This window comes from Siphateles boraxobius, unplaced genomic scaffold (assembly GCF_051911475.1).
Source record: "Siphateles boraxobius isolate OS27281-9 unplaced genomic scaffold, OSU_SipBor_1 119, whole genome shotgun sequence".
Taxonomy (NCBI): Eukaryota; Metazoa; Chordata; class Actinopteri; order Cypriniformes; family Leuciscidae; genus Siphateles; species Siphateles boraxobius.
In genome coordinates, this window is record NW_027508721.1 from 1,634,730 (window position 1) to 1,656,404 (window position 21,675).

General features: G+C 43.1%; 1 protein-coding gene across 1 annotated transcript in view; it reads left to right on the plus strand.

Moving 5' to 3' along the window:
* adgrl3.1 (adhesion G protein-coupled receptor L3.1) overlaps positions 1-2,909 on the plus strand; it is a 145,833-nt gene extending 142,924 nt beyond the window's left edge. The window contains exon 24 of the mRNA XM_077203951.1: positions 143-2,909. Coding sequence (XP_077060066.1) covers positions 143-1,053 — 911 coding nt within the window. The 3' untranslated portion in view covers positions 1,054-2,909. The remainder of the gene's footprint in view (positions 1-142) is intronic.
* The last annotated feature ends 18,766 nt before the right edge of the window (positions 2,910-21,675 follow it).

Consider the following 21,675-nt stretch of genomic DNA (forward strand, 5'->3'; position numbering starts at 1 on the left):
CTGTAAATGAACCGATTCATATTACCAAAAATCAGAAATACTGTATATAAAATAATATTTGTGCCTATGTTCCAAAATGTAAACTGTAAATGAGGTTATGTGTGTGATTCTGTGTAATTTTGTACCATTTCTTGTGTTTCAGAGGGCATTCTAAACAATGCACGAGACTCCAGTGTCATGGATACGTTGCCGCTTAACGGTAACCATGGCAACAGCTACGGTGTGGCAGCAGGCGAGTACCTTACCTACAGTTCTCGTGGCAGTGAGCCGCCAACCACGCTTGAGAAAAAGATCTTGAAAGAGCTGACGGCAAACTACGCCCCATCGTATCTGAACACCCAGGAGCGACAAGGGAAATCCCACCAGGGGACCTTAACCAATAAACTCAACAACCACCTGGCCAACGGAGGGGTCGCGGGGTCCTCGTCCATCGCAAAGGATGACGTCATGGTGCTCGACAACCCTGGAGCGTTTCATCGGCATGACGACGGGGGCGGGTTAAGCCTGGAGCTCATTAGAGAGGAGTCAAAAGCGCCGCTCCTCCCACCGAGACCGCCCCCTCCGGAAAACCACGCCCCCATGCACACATTCTCAGCCCACCGGCGCCTGCCGCAGGAGAACAGTGAGAGCTTCTTCCCGCTGCTCCCCAATGACACACACTCTTCGCACACACACACTCCCCGCACGCACTCACACTCGCCCCTCAGAGACTCGATCTATACCAGCATGCCCACGCTCACTGACCTCCCGCACGGCACTGATGACCTCATCAACGGTCTCCATGACGACGAAGACGATGAGGATGACGATGGCGAGGAGGAAGAGGGCAGTGAGCTGCACCTGGCCAACGGCAAAGGGGTTGAGATGGAGGCGGACGACGTGTACTACAAAAGCATGCCGAACCTGGGCTCCAGGAACCACATACAGGAACTGGAGAGCTACTATCAGATGGGACGCGGTGGCAGTGACGGGTTCATCGGCCCACCTGAGAAAGAAGACTCGTCACCTGAAGAACAACCACCAGACCCCTCACAGCTGGTCACCAGCCTATAGACACCAATGCACACACACATTCTCAGTTAGCGTGTGTGTGTGTGTGACACAATGCACAAGGCATGGGATACACTACCTACTGCACTGATAGGAAGCCCCTAGAGAGACTGATCCAAGATAGCCCCCGATTTCAGTACATACAAGTATCCCGTCACCAAAATCCTGCTCCAGTTAGAACCAATAACCAGAACTAGTAATCCATTCCAATGCTAGAACAAGGACTACCGCGTGTAGGTAGGTCTCGTGGACTTTTTTCTTTCCAATCTGCCGAGTAAAAACTCTTGCGGATAGTCAGTTCGGAGACGTGGACAAACTTTTGCTCCCTTGATCATTTGCATAGCTCTCCTTGACGAAAACCTTCATCCAATGGCTGTCTGATTCTCCTCGAAACTCACCACGGATTGTGGAGAGCGTGTAAACAGACTGGAAAACTAGCTGCCATTTTAGATGACCGTGTAAGATAATGAGACCACTGACCCAGACTCTGAACTCTTCTGTCGTACTGAACTGCATTACACCCAAAAGTCTCTAGACTTCTCTATGATTCTCTGCTGCACACATTCCTTCTCGTTTAGCACCGATCTTGTTTCTTGAGTGTGAAATCACAAAAGACGCATCTAATCTTAGAGACTGAGGACGCATCTTGTTTTCTTATGTTTGTTTTTCAGTAATAATCTCAGTTATGGGAAAGGTAATCTTCACTAATTACAAAGAAATGGAACAGTTTTCCATGTAAAATGTACAGATTCCCGATATATTGCATTTGATTGTATGCGTTTCATGTGTTTTGAGATATTTTGCCCCTTGTATGTGTTTTTGTAGACTAGAGCAATCCCACAATGCTGTGCTGGTCCTCCAAAATACTATCCCTTAGTACCGCACAGCACACACACATGCACACATACCTACATATACACGCATACACATTCTCGTTTGGAAGCATGACCATGGCTTCCTCCTTTTTTCCAAATGCAACACTTCGTCATTCTAAATCTCACTGTGTCGATGATATCCAAGAGACTCTGGGGAACTGACTGTTGTGTGAATGACAGCTACTGCAGATGGGATCCCAATGGTGCTGGGATGTCGTCATGTCATGAGTTCTAGAGCGTTTACCCTTGAACACCTCATCTTTTTTGTGTAAGAGCAGAAATCGCCCATTGGAAGCAGGTTGAAGAATTCCAACTTATTGATATTCCAGTCATACGTGTTGACACAGCTAAAATTGTTCTCAGGCTAAAAGATGGTCTATTATTGTGATGATTTTACATATCAAGTCTGTTTTTTAACAGTTTAATTAAGAACCGTAAGAAAGGCTTGCGGGATGTGAATTGAAAAAGGTCAGAGTCGAAACCAAATCACAAATGAAAGTGTGGAAATCATGATTAAAAATCATGTGTGGACTGTGGAGCATATACAATGTAAAGGAATAGGATTTTAATGGAGTGGTTTGGAAGATGGAAACAACCTTGGAAAGGTCGGTTTCTGAAACTACTGTTTACTTGTTCTCAAACTGAGACTCCCTGTAGCTTGCACATCTATCCCTTGTTAACCCACCCTCAGAAAATTGACTGCATATTTATTCCTGTGATTCAGTCTTGTTTTTTAATTTTTTTATTTTCCAACAGATCAGAAATGTAGGATCTTAGACAGCATCGGGAAAAGAATCGGATCGGCACTGAGACATTTTTTATTGTTATTATCATCAATATTATTATTATTATTACAATATCAATGAAATTATTATTTATTCTTTTCATATGCATTCTAAACTGAATGAACTCATTACTAATATTTGTTGTAACAGTGAAAGTTGTTTGCCAACAAATAAAATGACTGAATTAATATTTACAATATTTCAAAGGGGAGAGGTGTGAGTTTCTGCTTCTTTTTTGCTTTTTAATTCACTTTTTCAATTATTGACTGACACTTTCAACAGGACGAGGAATCGTCATGACCTTCTCTGGGCAGTTTTTCAGGGAAGGATTGTCATGGAGTAAATTGTACTGTGGATTGTGAATCTCTGTTGAAAATCCTTTTGGACTAGACTTAAACTCTCTGTCTGGGAAACCACCCGGAAGACTTTAACAGTCAGTCTTTCTTCACTGACCCAGTTTCGGTACCGGACCCAATCAAACGAACACGTTACCAATTAATTATGCACATCTGAGAAGAGCGCCAGCACTAACAGTGTAATTACGACCTATTGATTTTCATGTCTTTCCATGCAAACAGACACACGTCCGTCTGCAAACACACCCAAATGTCAGACAGTCTGCGCGTGTGAGAGTGTCAGAGAGTTCGCTCTGCCAAATGTTACCACCTTCATGAATATTTATAAGCCATTTTGACAGGCACTTGAGTATTTTGAAATGAAGTAAAGATGCAACCCCAATAGCAGAATATATAGCTCCATACTCTAGAGCCCTGTCCTGTCTTTGACGTATGTGTGTGTTCGTTCCGATGAGATTGAAAAAAAAAAACGAGATTGTTTTTTTTACAAAAATAAACTATTAATCATTTAAACTTTTAACCACCTACAGCCTATATACCACCCAAATGTATAAGAGAAAATCTAAAAGTTTGGTTACTACAAAGAGGGTAAGGAGGGAAATTATCTAGACAAGAGGTTCTCAACCTTTTTGACTTAAAGGTCCTTCATTAGGTCCAACACAATTTTCAAAGGCCACCACCCCCACACACACGATATATTTCCTCCGATATACTTCCTTTAAACTGTGATGTTTTAAAAATAACTGACCACAATTAATTCTGTAATTCCAGGAGATTCTGATTCAGTATAATTTTCAATTAAAAGAAAAATTCAAATTTATTTGTATTTTAATCATTTGAATTAAGTTAGTTTTTAAAATATAATAAAATAATATTATTGATTTAATTATATTTAAATAATAAATTCTGTTTAAAATTTATTTAAAAATAATATTTAACAATTTATTTATTTAAAAAATAACTGAATTCAAATGATAAAAATTCAACTTAAAACATGTATTTGCATTATTGCATTTTTTTTTTTAATAATACAATTTAATAATTTTGTTGTCATCCTGTGGCCTCCTTGAATGGTTTGCTGAGGCCCCCCAGTGGGCCCCGACCCCCGGTTGAGAGCCACTGATTTAGACAGATGGCAGAGACTGCAGTCTTCTCCTCCTTCTCTCTCGCCTTGGTTTTAGGGTAATTAAATGAGACTGGAGAAGATGTGGGCCGGATCACAGCATGGGCTCTGTGTTCACTTAGTGATGCCTGTGACATTTTTACCCATGATGCCCACTCTAACATCAAAAGTGTTTTAACCACACAAGCATTCCTGTCACAGTGCACTAGACACGAATATGAAAAGAAAATACCCTCAGTGTGCTGGGAAAATATAATTGTCATAAAATAAATCCAAATATTATCCAATTATCAAGCCATATCCATCATGTACACTCAAATCCTCAAATAAGGATTTTGGCCTTGACCAGCTTTTTTAATCAAGTAATATCGTACAATAATGTCTTACTTTTAAACATTACTTAAAACTGTGACACCAATCAAGAAACACTTTCTAATGCATAACAATTTATTAAATATTTTGATTCAATTTTTACACAAATTGTTTTGACTGCATATATCAGACTTTAACATTCAACCCTGTTTCCCAAGTTATTGTAAGAAAAAAAAAATCAAACTAATATTTAATTTATTTTAATTTAATTTATGGAAAATGTGTTTATCACCATCTACAAACCAACATTTGGTCCCAAACTAGCAATCCCGGCCTTACTGATTCAACACTTAACCATTATGCACTGTTGGGATCTAAAAAGTTCCCTTCCTCTAAATGGCATGAGACTTGACTTTGTTGACACTTGATAGCTCTACAAACAAACAAAAATAGACTGTAATGATATCTGGTTGTATTGTGTGACAAAAATGAAAATGAAATGAATGAGGAAACAATAAAATCAATAGGCTACTTTAAAAAAAATGTCAAAAAAGATTCAATAAATCAGCCACAATTCAGAGCACAAATACGCAGAAATGAAGTGGGAAACACTATAAAATATCCATGTAGCGAGCACGCCACTGGTCTCACACCGTTCTCTCACGTCCCTCGACCTCGTCCTGCTCGCCGCAATCCATAATGCGAAACACTCAATCCCCTTAACAATGCAAGATGCTTCAGAAAGTTTCAGAAAGCTCCGTCGTGTCAAATGATCTACAGGCAACTCTGGAAACAATCAACATGCATGTCAAGCATTAGAAAGAGAAACTGTGTATGCCTGGTCAGCACGGAAGAAGCCTCCTGCTATCAAAAAAACCCAATGTGATCCAACACCTACATGTGTTATGGACATTGAGTCAAAGGTGGAGTTGTTTGGCCACGGTTTCAAATGTTACAACGTGTTTCTTGAAAACCAAACAGTGCATTTGAGAATAAGAACCTCATGCCAACTGTGAAGCATGATGGGAGTGTTATGGTTTGGGGGTGTTTTGCTGCTTCAGGGCCAGACATACTTGCCATTATAATACCAACTCTAAAGTCCACATTATACCAAAGAGAGCATGAGGAGAACGTAAGGCCATCTGTAAAAAAATAAATAAAATAAAAGCTGAAACTGAACCATAAGCAGACCTGAAAAAAATGAAAATCAAGTTCCAAATCTAAATTACGGCACCTCTAATTCAGGAAACTCAGACAATATCAAACACTTTAAGGACTTCTGCATGGAAAAAAATGAAGTAAGAGACTTTAAGATTATTTGAAGAAATTTGAAGAATTTGTTTCTACTAAAAGGGAAATCCCACAAAATACCATTTATTTTGTGTAGATATTTTTGTTGAACCTTCACCAATCAATAATGTGAAAATAAAGTTTAAACCAACATTTGGTCCCAAACTAGCAAACACCTATAGTGACAGCTTAAATTTAACTAAATTCACAACTCTGTTCCCCATTCTAGTTTTTTTTTTAATTATTGTATTTAGTCATGGTGTGTATACATTTTTCAACAGCATAGTCATTCGTTAGGCAAATTATCTCATTCTATTTTCTCAAATTTTATCATCAAACTTATACATTGTATTTATTTTTATTGAAAAATATATGTTTATCACTAACTTCAAACCAGCATTTGATCAGAAATTAGCAAACCCCTACTGAGTGACAGCTTAAATTAGGCCAAATACACAATACACCCATTCTAGTTTATTTATTTCATACATTTCATTGAATGTGTATTAATTAATTATCTTTTGCTAGAAAATAACAATATCACAAGGACAAAATCTTTCATGGGGTGTACTTACTTTTTCTCAGTACTGTATATATAAATATAGGTACACTTTATGAAACCGGAAAAGAGTTGCACGTCTGGATTGCTGCAGTGAACAAGTCAGGGCTGCCAGGAACATTCCCATAACCGCCGTCAAGGGCTTTGAGAGGAAGAACAGCCATTTTCTGCTTAGATGGTTGGGTCTCCCTCGCAGCATCAGCAGCATAGCCTTGTACGCGGGAGTAAGAACAAGCTCCCCTTCAGCAGATCTCCCCTTCAGCAGCCTGTCGGAGGAGTTCATGGTTTCCCGAGCAAAAGAGGTGCTGCTATAGAGAGGGTCCACTGAAGAAATCCGAGCAGGGGTGGAGGAAAGACGCATCAGTAGGATGGTGGGGATGCGACAACAAGGGGTGTTGACTCGATGGGAACAGGTGACGAACCGTAAGATCTCGTGGTCTGAGTTGTGGAAAGCGGAGCCAAACCGGATCCAGTTCCGTATCCAATCAGTCTACGATGTCCTCCCCAGCCCAACCAACCTCTTATCCTGGGGCCTGATAGACACCCCTTGCATGCCTCCTATGCCAAAAAAGAGGATTCCTGGAGCACATTTTAAGCTGCTGCCATAAAGCCCTGAGGGAGGGACATAATCGGTGGCGCCACGACCAGGATGCTAAGTGTCATTGCAGAAGCCATCAGCACAGGGTACTCTCTCAGCAGGCACCAGCAGCCCGCACAGTGCTCAATCGCATTTGTTAAGGCTGGAGAGAAACCACCATGGAGCAGGAACCCAGCAGTGGGACTTCTGGCAACAGCCTGGGACTGGCAGCTTAAGGTTGACCTGGGAAGGCAGCTCAAATTCTCAGAAACCATCGCCATGACCACGCTTAGGCCTGACATGGTCCTTCTTTCAGAATCAGGCATGTGGTCCTACTGGAAGACCAAATGGAAGAGGTGTTTGAACGGAAGAGGGCCAAGTAAGAGTAGTTGGCAGGTGAATGCCATAGCAGGGGATAGAAGACCCGCTGCCTCCCCATCAAGGCTGGCTACCTAGGGTTTACTGGCCAGTCTGTCTGCATAGCCCTCAAGCTACTGGGAATCATCGGACTGCACAACATGAAAGCCATCAGGAACATCACAGATCCTGCTGAGAAGGCATCTAGATGGCTGTGGATCAAAAGGGATGATCCGTGGACCCCACAAGCTACCTAGACACAAGTCAAGGACTGATGGCTGGGTTGCCTGGGCGAGGGTGTATGATGTTGAAAAGCCCGGAACACCCGATGGCCCCAGGTTACATGACTGATGGTGTCTAGAGCCCTATCCGGACGGGATTAGTTAGGGTAAAGTAATTATTACCAGAGCTTCTCCGTAATTTTAGTCCCATCATAATGTGCCATCTCAGCAATCATTATGGACAATGTCAGTAAAGATTATGGTGACTTTTACCTTCTGTAAAAAGGTCAGGAAAAATTATTCAGTTGCGCTCTAGGTGGTGGGACAAGTCTGTGGCAAAACTCAAGTGTTTTCCACAAACCATTCAGATCAAAAAGAAGGTTGATAGCACTTGTTAGAGGCATGAAACTTATTTTGTTTTATATATAGAAATATAGGTTATATGTGTTTGCGCACATGATATCAGTAAGCAACGTAATATGCACATGACGACAGGAAGGAATCGAGTTACCCCTCCCACTTCTGTTAGTCCTACTGAGATCTCTCATCCCGGGCGAATTGGCCAATAATATTACATACGTCCTGTGGTAAAATAATATTACTCCATTTACCCTTGTAAAATGAATCCTGTCCGAATAGGGCTTAGGTACACCTGTAAGGTGTGTGATAAAATCTGTCAAATCACCAATGAAATCGGGCAAAAAAAAATCATAGCTTTAGTTCAAAAAAATATTTCAGGTTGGACCAGTGAATGTAAATATGCAAGTTCTCAGACGTCTAGTTCTTATATTATGGTTATCAACCAACATTAGCACTGAGTACATTAGTACCTTAAACTAGCCTCCGGTCTTTCTGAACAGGTGCAAAGGCATGCAGGGAGTGTTCTGTGAGCACAAAGGGTCAACAAGCTTTATTGTAAATGCTGATGGGGGTGAGCTATACCTAATTCTCTCCCTATGCTATCTCTCGCTTATTAAACTTTATCTAACTTCCATTTTTCATTCTCTTAAGGATTTAGGAAATGCAGAGTAACCATGGAAACGCCAACAGCAGGATGTCAGAGGCAGAATCATAACAGTACTGCTAGAGCTCTCGCAGCCAGCAGAGTTAAGAGTGGTGTGTGTGTGTGAGAGAGAGAGAGAGAGAGAGAGAGAGAGAGAGAGAGAGAGAGAGAGAGAGAGAGAGAGAGATTGAGAGAGAGAGAGCGAGCAGGGATTCTGGGTAAAGGAACAACAAAGGAAGGAACAGGAGTCTTACTGAAATAACAGAGTTCTTAACATCACTTAATCACTCTAACATTCCTACGCTTGTGTCCATACCCTTAAAAAAAATAACCGCATTTTTTCGACCGCAGAAAATGTAAATTGAACACAGTAGTACGGAACGCTGCTAGATTTCAATTATAACACTTGTAACACAGTTAAACGACTCCAGTGACAAATCCAAATTAGCACACAAATGTTACAATATGAAAACATCTTGGGTTACGATTTCAACTCCCATTCCCTGAGAAGGGAACGAGACGCTGCGTCGAGAATCGACACATTGGGGAACGCCTTCAGCGTGATGTGTCTGAAGCCTGTATGGAACTAATCCAATCTCGATTGGTGTTGCGTCATTACGCCACTTATGACGTCGCATGTGACGGTGATGTAGAAGCTATAAAAGAACGCCGGATCACAACAGCGTCAGCTTCTGATAGGTTGAAGCAAGTCGTTCTCAGGAGCACAGGAACTGTGGCCGAGGGACTCAGCATCTCGTTCCCTTTCGAGGGAACTTGCACTGCGTCGAGAATCGGCACATTGGGGAACGAAATGCCCACTGCGCCACACTGACTAGTACCCGCCCTAGTGTAGAGGGCAGATCCAAACTATAATGCTTTATGAAGGTGTGTGGGGAGGCCCAGCCGGCAGCATCACAGACCTCTTAAAGGGAGTCCCCAGCTAGCAGGGCTTTAGAGGATGCCACTCCTCTAGTTGAGTGAGCTCTTATCAGGAGAGGCGAAGGCAAATTGTGCACCTCGTAAGCTGAAGAAATGGCCTCTACTATCCATCTGTTAATAGTTTGTTTAGGGGCAGGGGAACCCTTCTTAGGTAACCCAAACACACAAGCAGCTGATCCGACTTCCTCCAGCCTGAGGATCTGTGTACCTAGGCCTCCAGAACTCGGGCCGGGCCTAATAGATGTAGCTTAGCTTGATCAGCCGCACATGCGGTGGAGGATGGAATTCCTGCAAGATTACAGACCGTGCCACATTTGCAGGCACCTTAGGCACATAGCCGGGTCTAGGGTGGAGAATGGCTCTCACTCTGCCAGGAGCGAACTCGAGACAAGAGAGAGCAACAGATACCGCCTGCAGGTCCCCGACTCTTTTTAGGGACGTGATAGCTAGCAGGAAGGCTACCTTCAGGGTTACATATTTCTCGGACACCTCGTCCAAAGGTTCGAAGGGTGCCAGGGATAAACCTTCAAGAATTACTGCCAGGTCCCACATGGGGACCCTGGTCCGGCGACAGGCCTCATCCTCCTAGCTCCACGAAGGAAACTTACTATAAGTGGGTGTCTACCCAAAGGGCCCACCCCTAGAGACGTGTGGAAGGCAGCTATGGCCGCCACATAGACCTTTAGCGTGGACGGGGATCGACTCTGGAGGAACTCCAGCACTGAAGCCAGTGGGCAGTTAAACCCCCCCACAGAAGGTCCCTCCTGATTGGGAGTTGCCACGGAGGGCCTGCTAGGAGAGGGCCTGCTATTATGTCTGAAAACCATACTCGGGCCAGCCAGTACGGGGCTACTAGGAACAAGCTGATCCCGTGCCGCCGGACCCTCCCTAGAACCCCTGGGTGCAGAGCGATCATAGAAAAGTCCCAGGGGAGCTGGATGTGTGAGGGAAAACCAGAGCGGACAGTGTGTGTTCTCGTGATAAGCGACAAGATCCACTTCCTCCTGACCGAACTTCCTTCCACCGTCTCGGGGTGAAGTCTGCATTCCCCAGACCACCGAGGTATTGTCTGTTCGTACTAGAACATGTGGCCTCTGAGGTCCGGAAGGAAATGTCTCAGAGCCAGAAATACTGCCAACATCTCAAGGCAATTGATGTGCCACGAGAGATGGTGGTTCTTCCATGGACCCCTGGTGTAGCGGCCCTCCATGACCGCTCCCCAGCCTGTGAGGGACGCATCCGTGGTCACTATTATTTTTCTCTGACATGCTGGTCCCAACACAGGGCCTTGGGACAGGAACCATGGTTTCTTCCACATGACCAAAGAACGAAGGCATCTGTGTGTTACTTTGATCGTGCGAAATGGGTTCCCCCTCGGGGAAAACCCTCTGGGCCTGAGCCACCACTGCAGGGCCCTTATATACGGCAGGCCAAAAGGTATTACATTGAATGATGCTGCCAGAAGACCCAGAACCCTTTTAAAATGTTTGACAGTGATGGCCTGGCCTAGCTTGATGCTCGTGACTGTGGTCAAGAAGGTGTTTATACTAGCAGGAGACAACTGTGCCCGCATCATAATTGAAGCACTCTTCCCCCAGGAATGTCGTTCACTGAAGAGGAATTAGTGAACTTTTCTTGACATTAAGTCTCAACCCCAAGCACCTCAGATGGCTCAGAACAGAGCAGCATCCATGCATTTCGTGAAGGTGCGAGGTGATCGCGTCAGGGCCTCTTTGCCGGGGCCTTCCTTGCCTGAATGACAATCCTCAGATCTGCCTTCGGTTTGGAGGACTTCGGCTGAGAGTGTTGCCTCTGGCTCCAAGCCTTTTGTGGGGGAGCACGAGAGGTAACACTCTCCTTCTGTTGCTGCAGGTACGAGGAGCTGGAGGCTGCTTCTTGGGACTGCCCCCTGGCAGCAGACCAATGAGATCTAGAATGACGGCTAGGCAGGGCTGGACTGGGACTAAAAATCGGCCCGGGCATTTTGGCTTACCCCCTACATGTAATCATAAACACAACCGATCTTTTCACAACCCTGAATATGTATACTAACTCCTATTAAAACCACTAATGCCATGTAGCCTAATGAGTGAGTAGGAATGAGTAAGAGTTAATAGAGGAAATAACTACTAGTTGTAAAATACAATCGAACTACCCCACAATGATGAATCCTAAAACAAGCTATAAGCTGCATTGGCATAGCAATACCAGTGTTTGACAAAGAATTTTTGGTAAATCTGTGGTGGGTGAACCTCTGTCCCTTTAGGGGGGTTCGGGGGAGCCCCCAGTAAGAAAAATTTGTGCTTTTTAATGTTAAATTCATCAATCTGGTGCACTTTGAGAGTTAAAAATTAAGAGCTCCAACCCATAATCGGTGTGCAAATTGAACAAAGAAAAACTCAAAGCTGTGATATAGTGTCTGTCTGCATTACACTACTGCATAATAATAGTTATAATATTAATTCCATGACAGTAATAGCCATATTGTAAAACAAATGCACTGAAAAATAAAAGGAACTTTCATAATTAGTTTTGTACTAATTTCCATGCTTGTACCTAGATCACAAGCATGGTCATACCTATATCATGGCGCCGAGCAGGGGGAGTCTTTATACCCAAAGAAAAAGATGCTACAAGCATCAGTCAGTTTCGCCCTATTTCACTATTAAACGTCGAAGGCAAAATTTTCTTCAGCATTATTGCTCAGAGATTGTCAACCTACCTATTAAAGAATGGCTTCACTGACACTTCAGTTCAAAAAGCGGGCATTCCAGGATTCTCAGGATGCTTAGAACATATCAGTGTTATCTGGCAACGAATACAATCAGCTAAAAAGGAGAGGAAGGAGCTCCACGTGACATTCCTGGATTTGGCTAATGCATATGGTTCAGTGCCACATGAGCTTCTTTGGGCATCATTTGATTTTTTCAGGGTACCGATGTCGATAACAAATTTAGTGAAAGCCTATTTTGGAGATTTGCAATTTAGTTTCTCAACTCCAGAATTCAGCACTACATGGCAATGCTTAGAGGTTGGAATAATGGCAGGATGCACCATTTCTCCACTGGCTTTTACCATGGCAATGGAAGTAATCATTAGGGCATCAAAATGGGTAGTAGGAGGAGAGCGCTTGGCTTCTGGGATGCGACTACCACCAATCAGAGCATACATGGATGACATGACAACCATGACTACAACGGTACCCTGCACTAATCGGTTATTGGGGAAGTTAACAGATAATATTGAATGGGCACGAATGCAATTTAATCCCTCTAAATCAAGGAGCATCTCAATAGTTAAAGGCAAGGTAGTAGATAAAATATTCTTCATTAATGGTGAGGCAATACCAACAGTTTCTCAGAAGCCAGTGAAGAGTCTAGGGAGATGGTACGATGGGGATCTAAAGGACACAGTTCGAGTGGGAGAAGTTAGACGACAAGCAGTGGAAGGGTTGAAGAGCATAAACAGCTGTGCTCTACCAGGCAAACTAAAACTCTGGTGCTTTCAGTTTGGTCTACTGCCAAGGTTGCTGTGGCCACTGACTGTGTACAAGATTTCTTTGACAACAGTGGATAAGCTGGAAGCGTTAATAAGTTCATACATCAGGAAATGGTTGGGAGTTCCACGCTGCCTCAGCATAGTGGGACTTTGTAGTAAAGGAGTATTGCAGCTGCCAGTCCTTGCTTTAACCGAGGAGTTTAAGTGTGCCAAGGTCAGACTGGAAATGACTTTAGCAGAGTCACGCGACAAATGTGTAAGGGAGGCAGCCCCTGTGGTAAAAACTGGTAGAAAGTGGTCAGCAAAGAAATCTGTAGTAGAGGCAAAGGCTGACCTTCAAATTGGGGATATCATGGGACAGGTACAGCATGGAAGAGGGGGTTTTGGGCTCAGTTTAGCTCCTCCTAAATGGAACAAGGCAGACACAGCTCAAAGGAGGAAGCTGGTAGTCAACGAGGTGCGAAAGCAGGAGGAGAGGATGAGATGTATAAAGGCCATTTCCCAGGCCAAGCAGGGAGAGTGGATGAGATGGGAGAGTGTGGAACAACGAAAAATGGGCTGGCAAGACCTTTGGTCAATGGAAGAGAGTAGGATCAGTTTCCTTATTAGGTCAACATATGATGTTCTCCCATCACCGCAGAACCTAAACCTCTGGGTAGGAGAGGATCCCTCTTGTCCTTTGTGTTCATCACCTGCCACATTAAGGCACATTTTGACAGGATGTAAGGTGGCTCTTAGCCAAGGTCGGTTTACTTGGCGCCATGACCAAGTATTGCGATGTTTGGCTTTAGCATTGGAAGGTAAGCGTAGTATGACCAATAAGTTGCCGCCTGTTCTAGCAAAACATTACACGCAGAAGACAATATTCCTCCGCCCAGGCGAGCAACCACCAATAAAAGGTGCTAACACCAATTCTCGCCCAGGACAACTGGAAGCTGCTAGGGACTGGAAGATGCTGGCTGATCTTGATCAACGGCTTATTTTTCCACCTGAGATTGCCACCACTAACCTACGACCAGATATTGTTTTGTGGTCTGGATCAGCACGCATCGTTCAACTGATAGAGTTAACAGTGCCATGGGAGGATGCGGTAGATGAGGCATATGAGAGGAAGAAATTGCGTTATGCTCATCTGGCCACTGAAGCAGAACAGCGAGGATGGAGAGTCCAGGTTTATCCAGTGGAAGTGGGTTGTCGAGGTTTTGTGGCACACTCTACAACCCGGTTCCACAGAGACGTCGGATTCAGTGGTCAAGAGTTGAGTCGCACAGTAAAGAACTTATCTGAAGCAGCAGAAAGGAGCAGCAACTGGCTGTGGTTGAGACGGAAAGATTCTAGCTGGCTGAGTACAGGCCGCCATGCTACGGTTTCGTAGAATTCTTGAAAACTTGAAGGGTGTTGGTTTATTTGTATAGGTTGTATAGTATTTACAGTCATTACATTCCTGTGTATATTGCGTGAATGACGGGATGTTGGGCAGATATTGTGTTTTGCGGTAAGTGGTATGCCATACGGAACCGTTGACACTGAAACTGCATATTAACGCACCAGTGGGGCTCGACAGCCTTAGTCAAACGGGTTGGCGCGTATGGTTGGGTTGCGGAGAGATTGTGAGATTGTAGTTAGGTCTCAGCAGCACTGTTGGTTTATTTGTAGAGGTTGTATAGTATTTACAGTCATTACGTTCCTCTGTATATTGCGTGAATGAGGGGTGGTTGGGCAGATATTGTGATTTGCGGTAGGTGGTATGCCATACGGAACCGTTGCTACTGAAACTGCATATTAACGCACCAGTGGGGCTCGACAGCCTTAGTCAAACGGGTTGGCGCGTATGGTTGGGTTGCGGAGAGATTGTGAGATTGTGGTTAGGTCTCAGCAGCACTGTTGGTTTATTTGTAGAGGTTGCATAGTATTTACAGTCATTACGTTCCTGTGTATATTGCGTGAATGATGGGTGGTTGGGCAGATATTGTGTTTTGCGGTAGGTGGTATGCCATACGGAACCGTTGCCACTGAAACTGCATATTAACGCACCAGTGGGGCTCGACAGCCTTAGTCAAACGGGTTGGCGCGTATGGTTGGGTTGCGGAGAGATTGTGGTTAGGTCTCAGCAGCAAGAGGGAAGTAGAGGTCAGTAAGCTGGGCTGAGTTGAGTGGGGGACGGAGGGGGGTGACTCTGGGACGCCAGAGTCACTGTCGAGCCCTCTTGAGGTGTCGTGGGCTAGTCGACGAAACACTGAGGACGGAAGGTGCCAACTTGAAGACCCTAGAGATGTTCCCTACTCCGCTCATTCCAGAGGGTTGTTATGGGGGGACCGCACTGTGGTTGCAGCCGTTGTGTGTGCTGACGCGCAAATACACTATTAACACCAGACAGAAGGAGATTCACGTCACCAGATGGAAAGAAGCGTAAATGGATGGAGAAGCATAGGTTACTGTAAAGCTACGTCTTAGTTGGTGCTTATCTTGGCGAAAGCCGAGTACAAAACAGCATGAAGTTTTAACATCTACTCTCGTGTAATGGAAATCAATCTTGAAAGAGATACACACATGATCTTTTATTTTGGCGGAAAACATGGTTTACAAACGCGTCTCATTACAGTTCTAGTAAAATGCGTAATCATCAACTATGCCGATGTGTAAATAATGCGTAACTGGGTGATGGGTTCCTTCACTCATAGCCTACGTAAGTGTTCTGAAAGTTGCCTAGTTCTGCTTAACACAGTTCTCTACACTCACTCATTCTCTCCTGATCCTCCTCAATATCCTCATCAGACACTTGAAGGGCCCGTTTCTTTTTTTCACACTATTTCTCTGCACATTCCTTGCGTTTCTTCTCCATCTCTGACTATTTTGACAGATACACTGACACTGCACGCGCGCTCAAAGGCCAAAGGGGGAGGAATTTAAAGATGTGATTGGACCAGCCCAGTGCCAATCAAGAAAAGAACCAATGGGCCGCTGATCTACGTGTTTCATGGGCCGGTCTGTTAAAAAAAAAACTGACTTTTTTTGTCCAATGCATTACACCGGCACAAAGATCCCAGCGCCGTCAATTAAGCAAAACTAAACGAATGGGCCGCCGATGTACGAGTATTATGGGCCGTTTAGACAAAAAAAAAAGTTTTTATATATTTTTTTTAAAGAATGATCTGTATCGGCCCAAAAAGCACGTCGGCCCACCGGGCAAATGCCCGGTATGCCCGATGGCCAGTCCAGCCCTGCGGCTAGGGATTAGCTGTTTAAATGCAGCTGACTATCGCTTTGCTTCCTGAAATCTCGCGAAAGCGGGGCATCGAGGAGGATTCGATATTTGATTTGGCTGCTGCCCAGGTCACAACCTCCAGCAGCTCCTTGAAGACAGGAGAATGAGGTGCTGAGTGCTCTCCTGCCTCGATGCCCAAAATATCTAACTCCTCGGAGCCAGATAGTTCGAGCATCGGGCCCTCGTCCTGGGCGGAAGAAGCCGCAGAGCGGGCTTCCGAATCCTGAACAGGACCAATGGAGCTGGCTGCTGATTGCAGAGAAAGGGCCTGAAAAGGAGGTTTGAGAGGGATGTGTATGTGGCTGGCTTGAGACCATTGGAGGTGTCGGTAAAACAGTCCTGTCCAGTCACTTTAATTACACAATGTCTTTCTTTATTAGGTATGTGTGTGTGTGTGGTTTCTAAGACAGAAAGGATATGGGATACAATTAGCTACATAATGCCACAATACAAGGCCACAATCCATTTGAATGACAATCAAACATTTGTACAAGAACTTAGAATACAGGAAATTAGCAAGGTAGCCTACAAACAAAGTCAATACATAAATTCCCTCAGACCCCTATTTAATAAACTGATAATGCCTATAAATACTCAAATGCACATATTCTTACAACTACCACAGTGAGTCACATGAGCAATATAAACCAAGTTGAACTGTTCAATCTAACAATACATTTAAACAGACAGACTTAAAGGAATGCAAGATTCGTGCTCATTTTCTCATAATCAACTTAACATACCATCAAAGGTGAAACGTATGGAACTTACATAGTTCAATAACGCACACAAGGCAGGAGACACGGCATTTCCAACAGCAACACACAAGGAGTCCTCCATGTGGCATTAACAAAGAGAAAGGGCTGTGTGTATAGGTGCTGTCTAATAAAGTCTGTGGCTGATTAATTAGTTGAAGGTGTGGTGAACAGCATGGGGAACTGAGTGGCAAAGAAAAATGGGGCATGGCAACTGCAGGACAGAGAGGGAAACTTCCAAACAGGCCCGAAGCTGTCTCAACATCATCCACTAGCTCCATTTGCGAACCGTAAAGACACCTTTACAGGCATTGGTCCCAACCCACGGGGAACGCAAGCCTGGCCTGATTCATCGAACAGGGCCAGGCGGGAGTGGAGCATCCTGAGAGGCAGAAAATCACAGTTTGCACAGACAGCGCCCTTAAGCACTGCCTGTGCATGCTCCACTCCCAGACAAACAACACAAAGTGAGTGTGTGTCACCCTTGCTCAAATAGCGTGGGCAAGGGGACGCACACTGCCTGTATTGTTTCTCCTTATTCACCATTTTATATATATCACATGAAACGTCACAAGTGACATAATGACGCAACACCAATTAAGATTGGACTAACTCCATACAGGCTTCAGACGCTTCGCGCTGAAGGTGTTCCCCAATGTGTCGATTCTCAACGCAGTGCAAGTTCCTTAGAAAGGGAACCACAGTTCTACTGGGTGGATCTCATACTTTTTTGGCTGTTTATTGACAATGTCAGTGAACAGGAAATGACAAGATGAGATTGGGATCAAGATTATAACTTTTCAAATATATTTTAAATAGCTTAACAAAATCAGCAAAGCATTAAGCTGTATTCAAGACCACAGTGTGAAAGCAGCTCTTCATATCCTTCATATGCTGCTCTCAATGGATACAATTAGTTTTATCTATTTACAACCATCAATCATCATCATGAGTTAGAAAGGAAGCAAAACAGACAGGCAAGACACGTTTATTTATGTTATATTTCACACATAATAGCAATTTAAAGAGCTTTACAACAAAAATAAAAAGAGAAAAAAGTTAAAATCATTCAAAGCTAGGATAGGTAATCTTCAGAGAGGCTAGCCAGTGCATAGGCTATATTGAGCTAGTGCATAAGATCCCACCCTCCCTTCAGAGCGCTCTACAAAGCCACGACTCCTCCATAACACATGAAAGTGTACAGCGAGGAGCAAAAAAAAGCGTCACGAAAGATGTTGTTAAACTACCTTGTCTCAAAGCACAACATTACAATAATAAAGAACATAAACTTAAAGAGCACTGACTTGTACTACCTGACTGCTGCAGATTCATTTCGGCATTGATAGTGTTCACTATTGAAACATAAATTCAAGTCACAAACCGCTCCGAGTATAACGCCATGTGTTTCCATTTCTTCCAAATTACGGTAGTTATGGCATGAATCCACCATAAGCTCGTTGTTTTGGTTCAGGAGTAAATGTAAGAGGTTGTTGCAGTGCTTGGTGACTGACGTCTATATAACCCTGCATAGCATGAAATGCGCTGATGACGTGTGACGTCTGCGCAAGCAGGGAGCGCGGAGGTACGGAAATACATATGCTGACAGCAAGGTAGGACATTGCACTCAGACCAAATGCATTGACTGGACGAACATTTTATGATCCTGCGCATTCCACAGACTAAACATATATATATATATATATATATATATATATATATATATATATATATATACAGGTATTTATATATTTAAATATTTAGACTACTTAACTTAGCATAAAATAAAAATGTTTCCGGAACAAATCACCTGCCCTGCCTTTAAGAACATCAAGTATTGAATAAACAATGGCACTTTAAAATCCTACTTTAAATAATAATAAATAATTTATAATTTTTCTTAGGCCTTGTTTAGATACGAAGCACCAAATCTATATATTTTGATATTTAGTTAACTATGCTATATGCACTCACCAGCAACTTTATTAGGTACACCCTACTAGTACCAGGTTGGACCCCCTTTTGCCTTCAGAACTGCCTTAATTCTTTGTAGCATAGATTCAACAAGGTGTTTGTAAGCCAGTCTAGATCGGTCCAAAGGTGGCATCCGATTGAACGGGTGAAGGTCTCTGCGTGTTACTGTCTTTCCGCATGGCAAAGTAATTTAATTCCATTTAAACTTTTATCTGACTCCATTTTAAATCTGACTCCATTCAGGGTTCTCAAGTCTCACGCATTGGCCGTGAGACACACGCAATTCAACCAATTCACACGCTCACACGCCACACCTTGTATTTCTCACGCTGAAAAGGCAATGCCAACCAAGTTGTCCTGCAAGCTTTATATATAACGTTGTATACGAGGCGCAGAAGTTTGAAACATGAAGTTTCCTGCCACCAGCACGTATCTCAGGCAGATTGCGTTCGTTACTAGGCAACATGTGCGCGAACACACGGAAGTTGACGGAACATTCTCGGCCACTGTACGTTCGTTACTAGGTAACCAACAACATCGCGCGAACACACGTCGTGATGGAGAAGGTAAATTGGGAGAAAGCTCGTCTAACGGTTTTAGGCTAGAACATTTAATTTATAGCCTATTGTATACATTATTATTGATGCAGTCAAAAACTCTACAACTACTCTGAAACCAGGCCAGAACCTTCGGCTCAGTTTGGCTAGCTTACCTTATCTGAAACTAAGGGAAATGTTAGTGGGTATGGGAAGGAATGAAGATGTATTTCTTCATTTTATTTTAAATTATATATTATACTGAATTAATCGTCTTTCTAGTTACATTAAGGCTACATGTATTAAATCAGAGTGCTCTGGGTAATATTTTATATCACACAATAAATCATTATACCATTTCGACTAAGTTTGACACATTCAAAATGAAAAAAAGATTTGTTTTCCCAAACTGTTTGAAGCAATTTGTTAGATTTTTGTCATTTTTGTATATTTGTAATTTTGAAATATAACATTATAGAGTATATTTGATGTGATGAATTGCTCTGACATTTATCAGATTTACCAATTGTTATAATTTCAATTTGTGCTGGTTAATTATGAACAATGGGTAAAATTGGGGGGCGGGGCTTCATTAGGGCTCATCCCCTACCACATGTGATCTCACTCTAAGCTTTTGATAAAACTTGAGAACCCTGTCCATTTTATCACGACCTCGAATTTAAGTTAGATTGCCAGTTGGTTATTGATCAATTATATAATATGTTAGCAATACATTTGATTGTTCTATTTAACTCTTTACTTATATTTTACCCGTTCATAATAGGAAGCTATATCGCTCAGAGGTCCTCACGCCTTGTTTAACGTGGGTCTCACGATCACAATCTCGCCAGCTTCGGTCACTAAACATTCACACTTACACAATCAAAAGATACTTTGTTATAGCCCCCGTGATTGCATACACTTGAAATTAAAGTAACGTTACTTCAGTAGAGGTATGGCCACTACTACAGATATAAGTCAACCAACTTTACTTGTCTTATAATAGCTTTGTATTGGCTATGCCGTGGTTTCCCATGTACACTTATTTAAAGTAACATTAAATTAAAACAGAGGTAAGACACACACAGATTTAGGTTGGTCAAGCAGCACTTTTGCTGCCCTGAACGGAAATTCACTTCTTGTCTTTGCAAAACACGTGCACCTGAATTAGTGCCAAATATTAGTCATCACTAATCTGACGCAAAACTTGTGGTAACATACGAATCCGTTTTATCTACTTGGGAAAACAATTTCAGAGTCTGTCGGAATAAAATCAAATGTAACAATTTATTATGTAAATGTATCATGCCAATTTCATAATCAGTTCAAAGATAATAAATACAAAACATCAAATGCTCTGGAATAAAGAGAGAAGATGCGAACCTGACATTATAAAATACATAATGCAGAGTGCCTGCATACACTCCGCATCACGGGCTAATTTGAGTTACAAATACAAATTGCCATAAGCCTTCTTCAGCATCTCCCTAGATACTCAGACCAAGGTTTTTTTAAATGTAAACATTTGCTAACAATGGGAATTTGCATTCAGAGTTTACACCTTTTTGGGAGCAGAATGCCATTTCCCTGGAGGTAATACCCCTCCTCTATGTGCAAGTTATCTCTAACCCCTTAAGAACTTTATTACCTTTTGATTCACTTCTTTGGGAATGAGACATTCGAGGCATTTCAAATGATACCAAACATGTATAGTATTGTTGATAAAAATTCACATTAAACCATGTATTTTTGGGTGGATATAAAAAAAAGAGGATACAATTTGTGCTGAATTCGCACGAGGGGGAGGCGAAGAAGAGAGAAGTTCGAGCAGCACCTGAAGCCGTCCGAGCCACTACACAAGCAATCTTTGAGTTCTTATCCAGGCAGTATGGTGATTCCACTCCCGTGGCAGTGTTGCGGACTCAGTTTTTTAACTGTAAGCAGGGACCTGGGCAGACTCTGCGAGCATTCGCTCTGCGACTACGAGAACAGTACTCCAGGTTGAAGAGTCGGGAGCATCAGGGTCTAGGAGAAGAAGAGACATTATAAAGAGACCAGTTCATGTTGGGGTTACGAGAAGGTCCAGATTACACCACTATCCCACGGAAGGGGGTAGTGATTGTGCGGGACTCCTGTCTGGGGGAACATCGAACCTTGTTGGGGATGAATGTAATCATGGACTGTTGGGAAGAGCTGTTTCGGA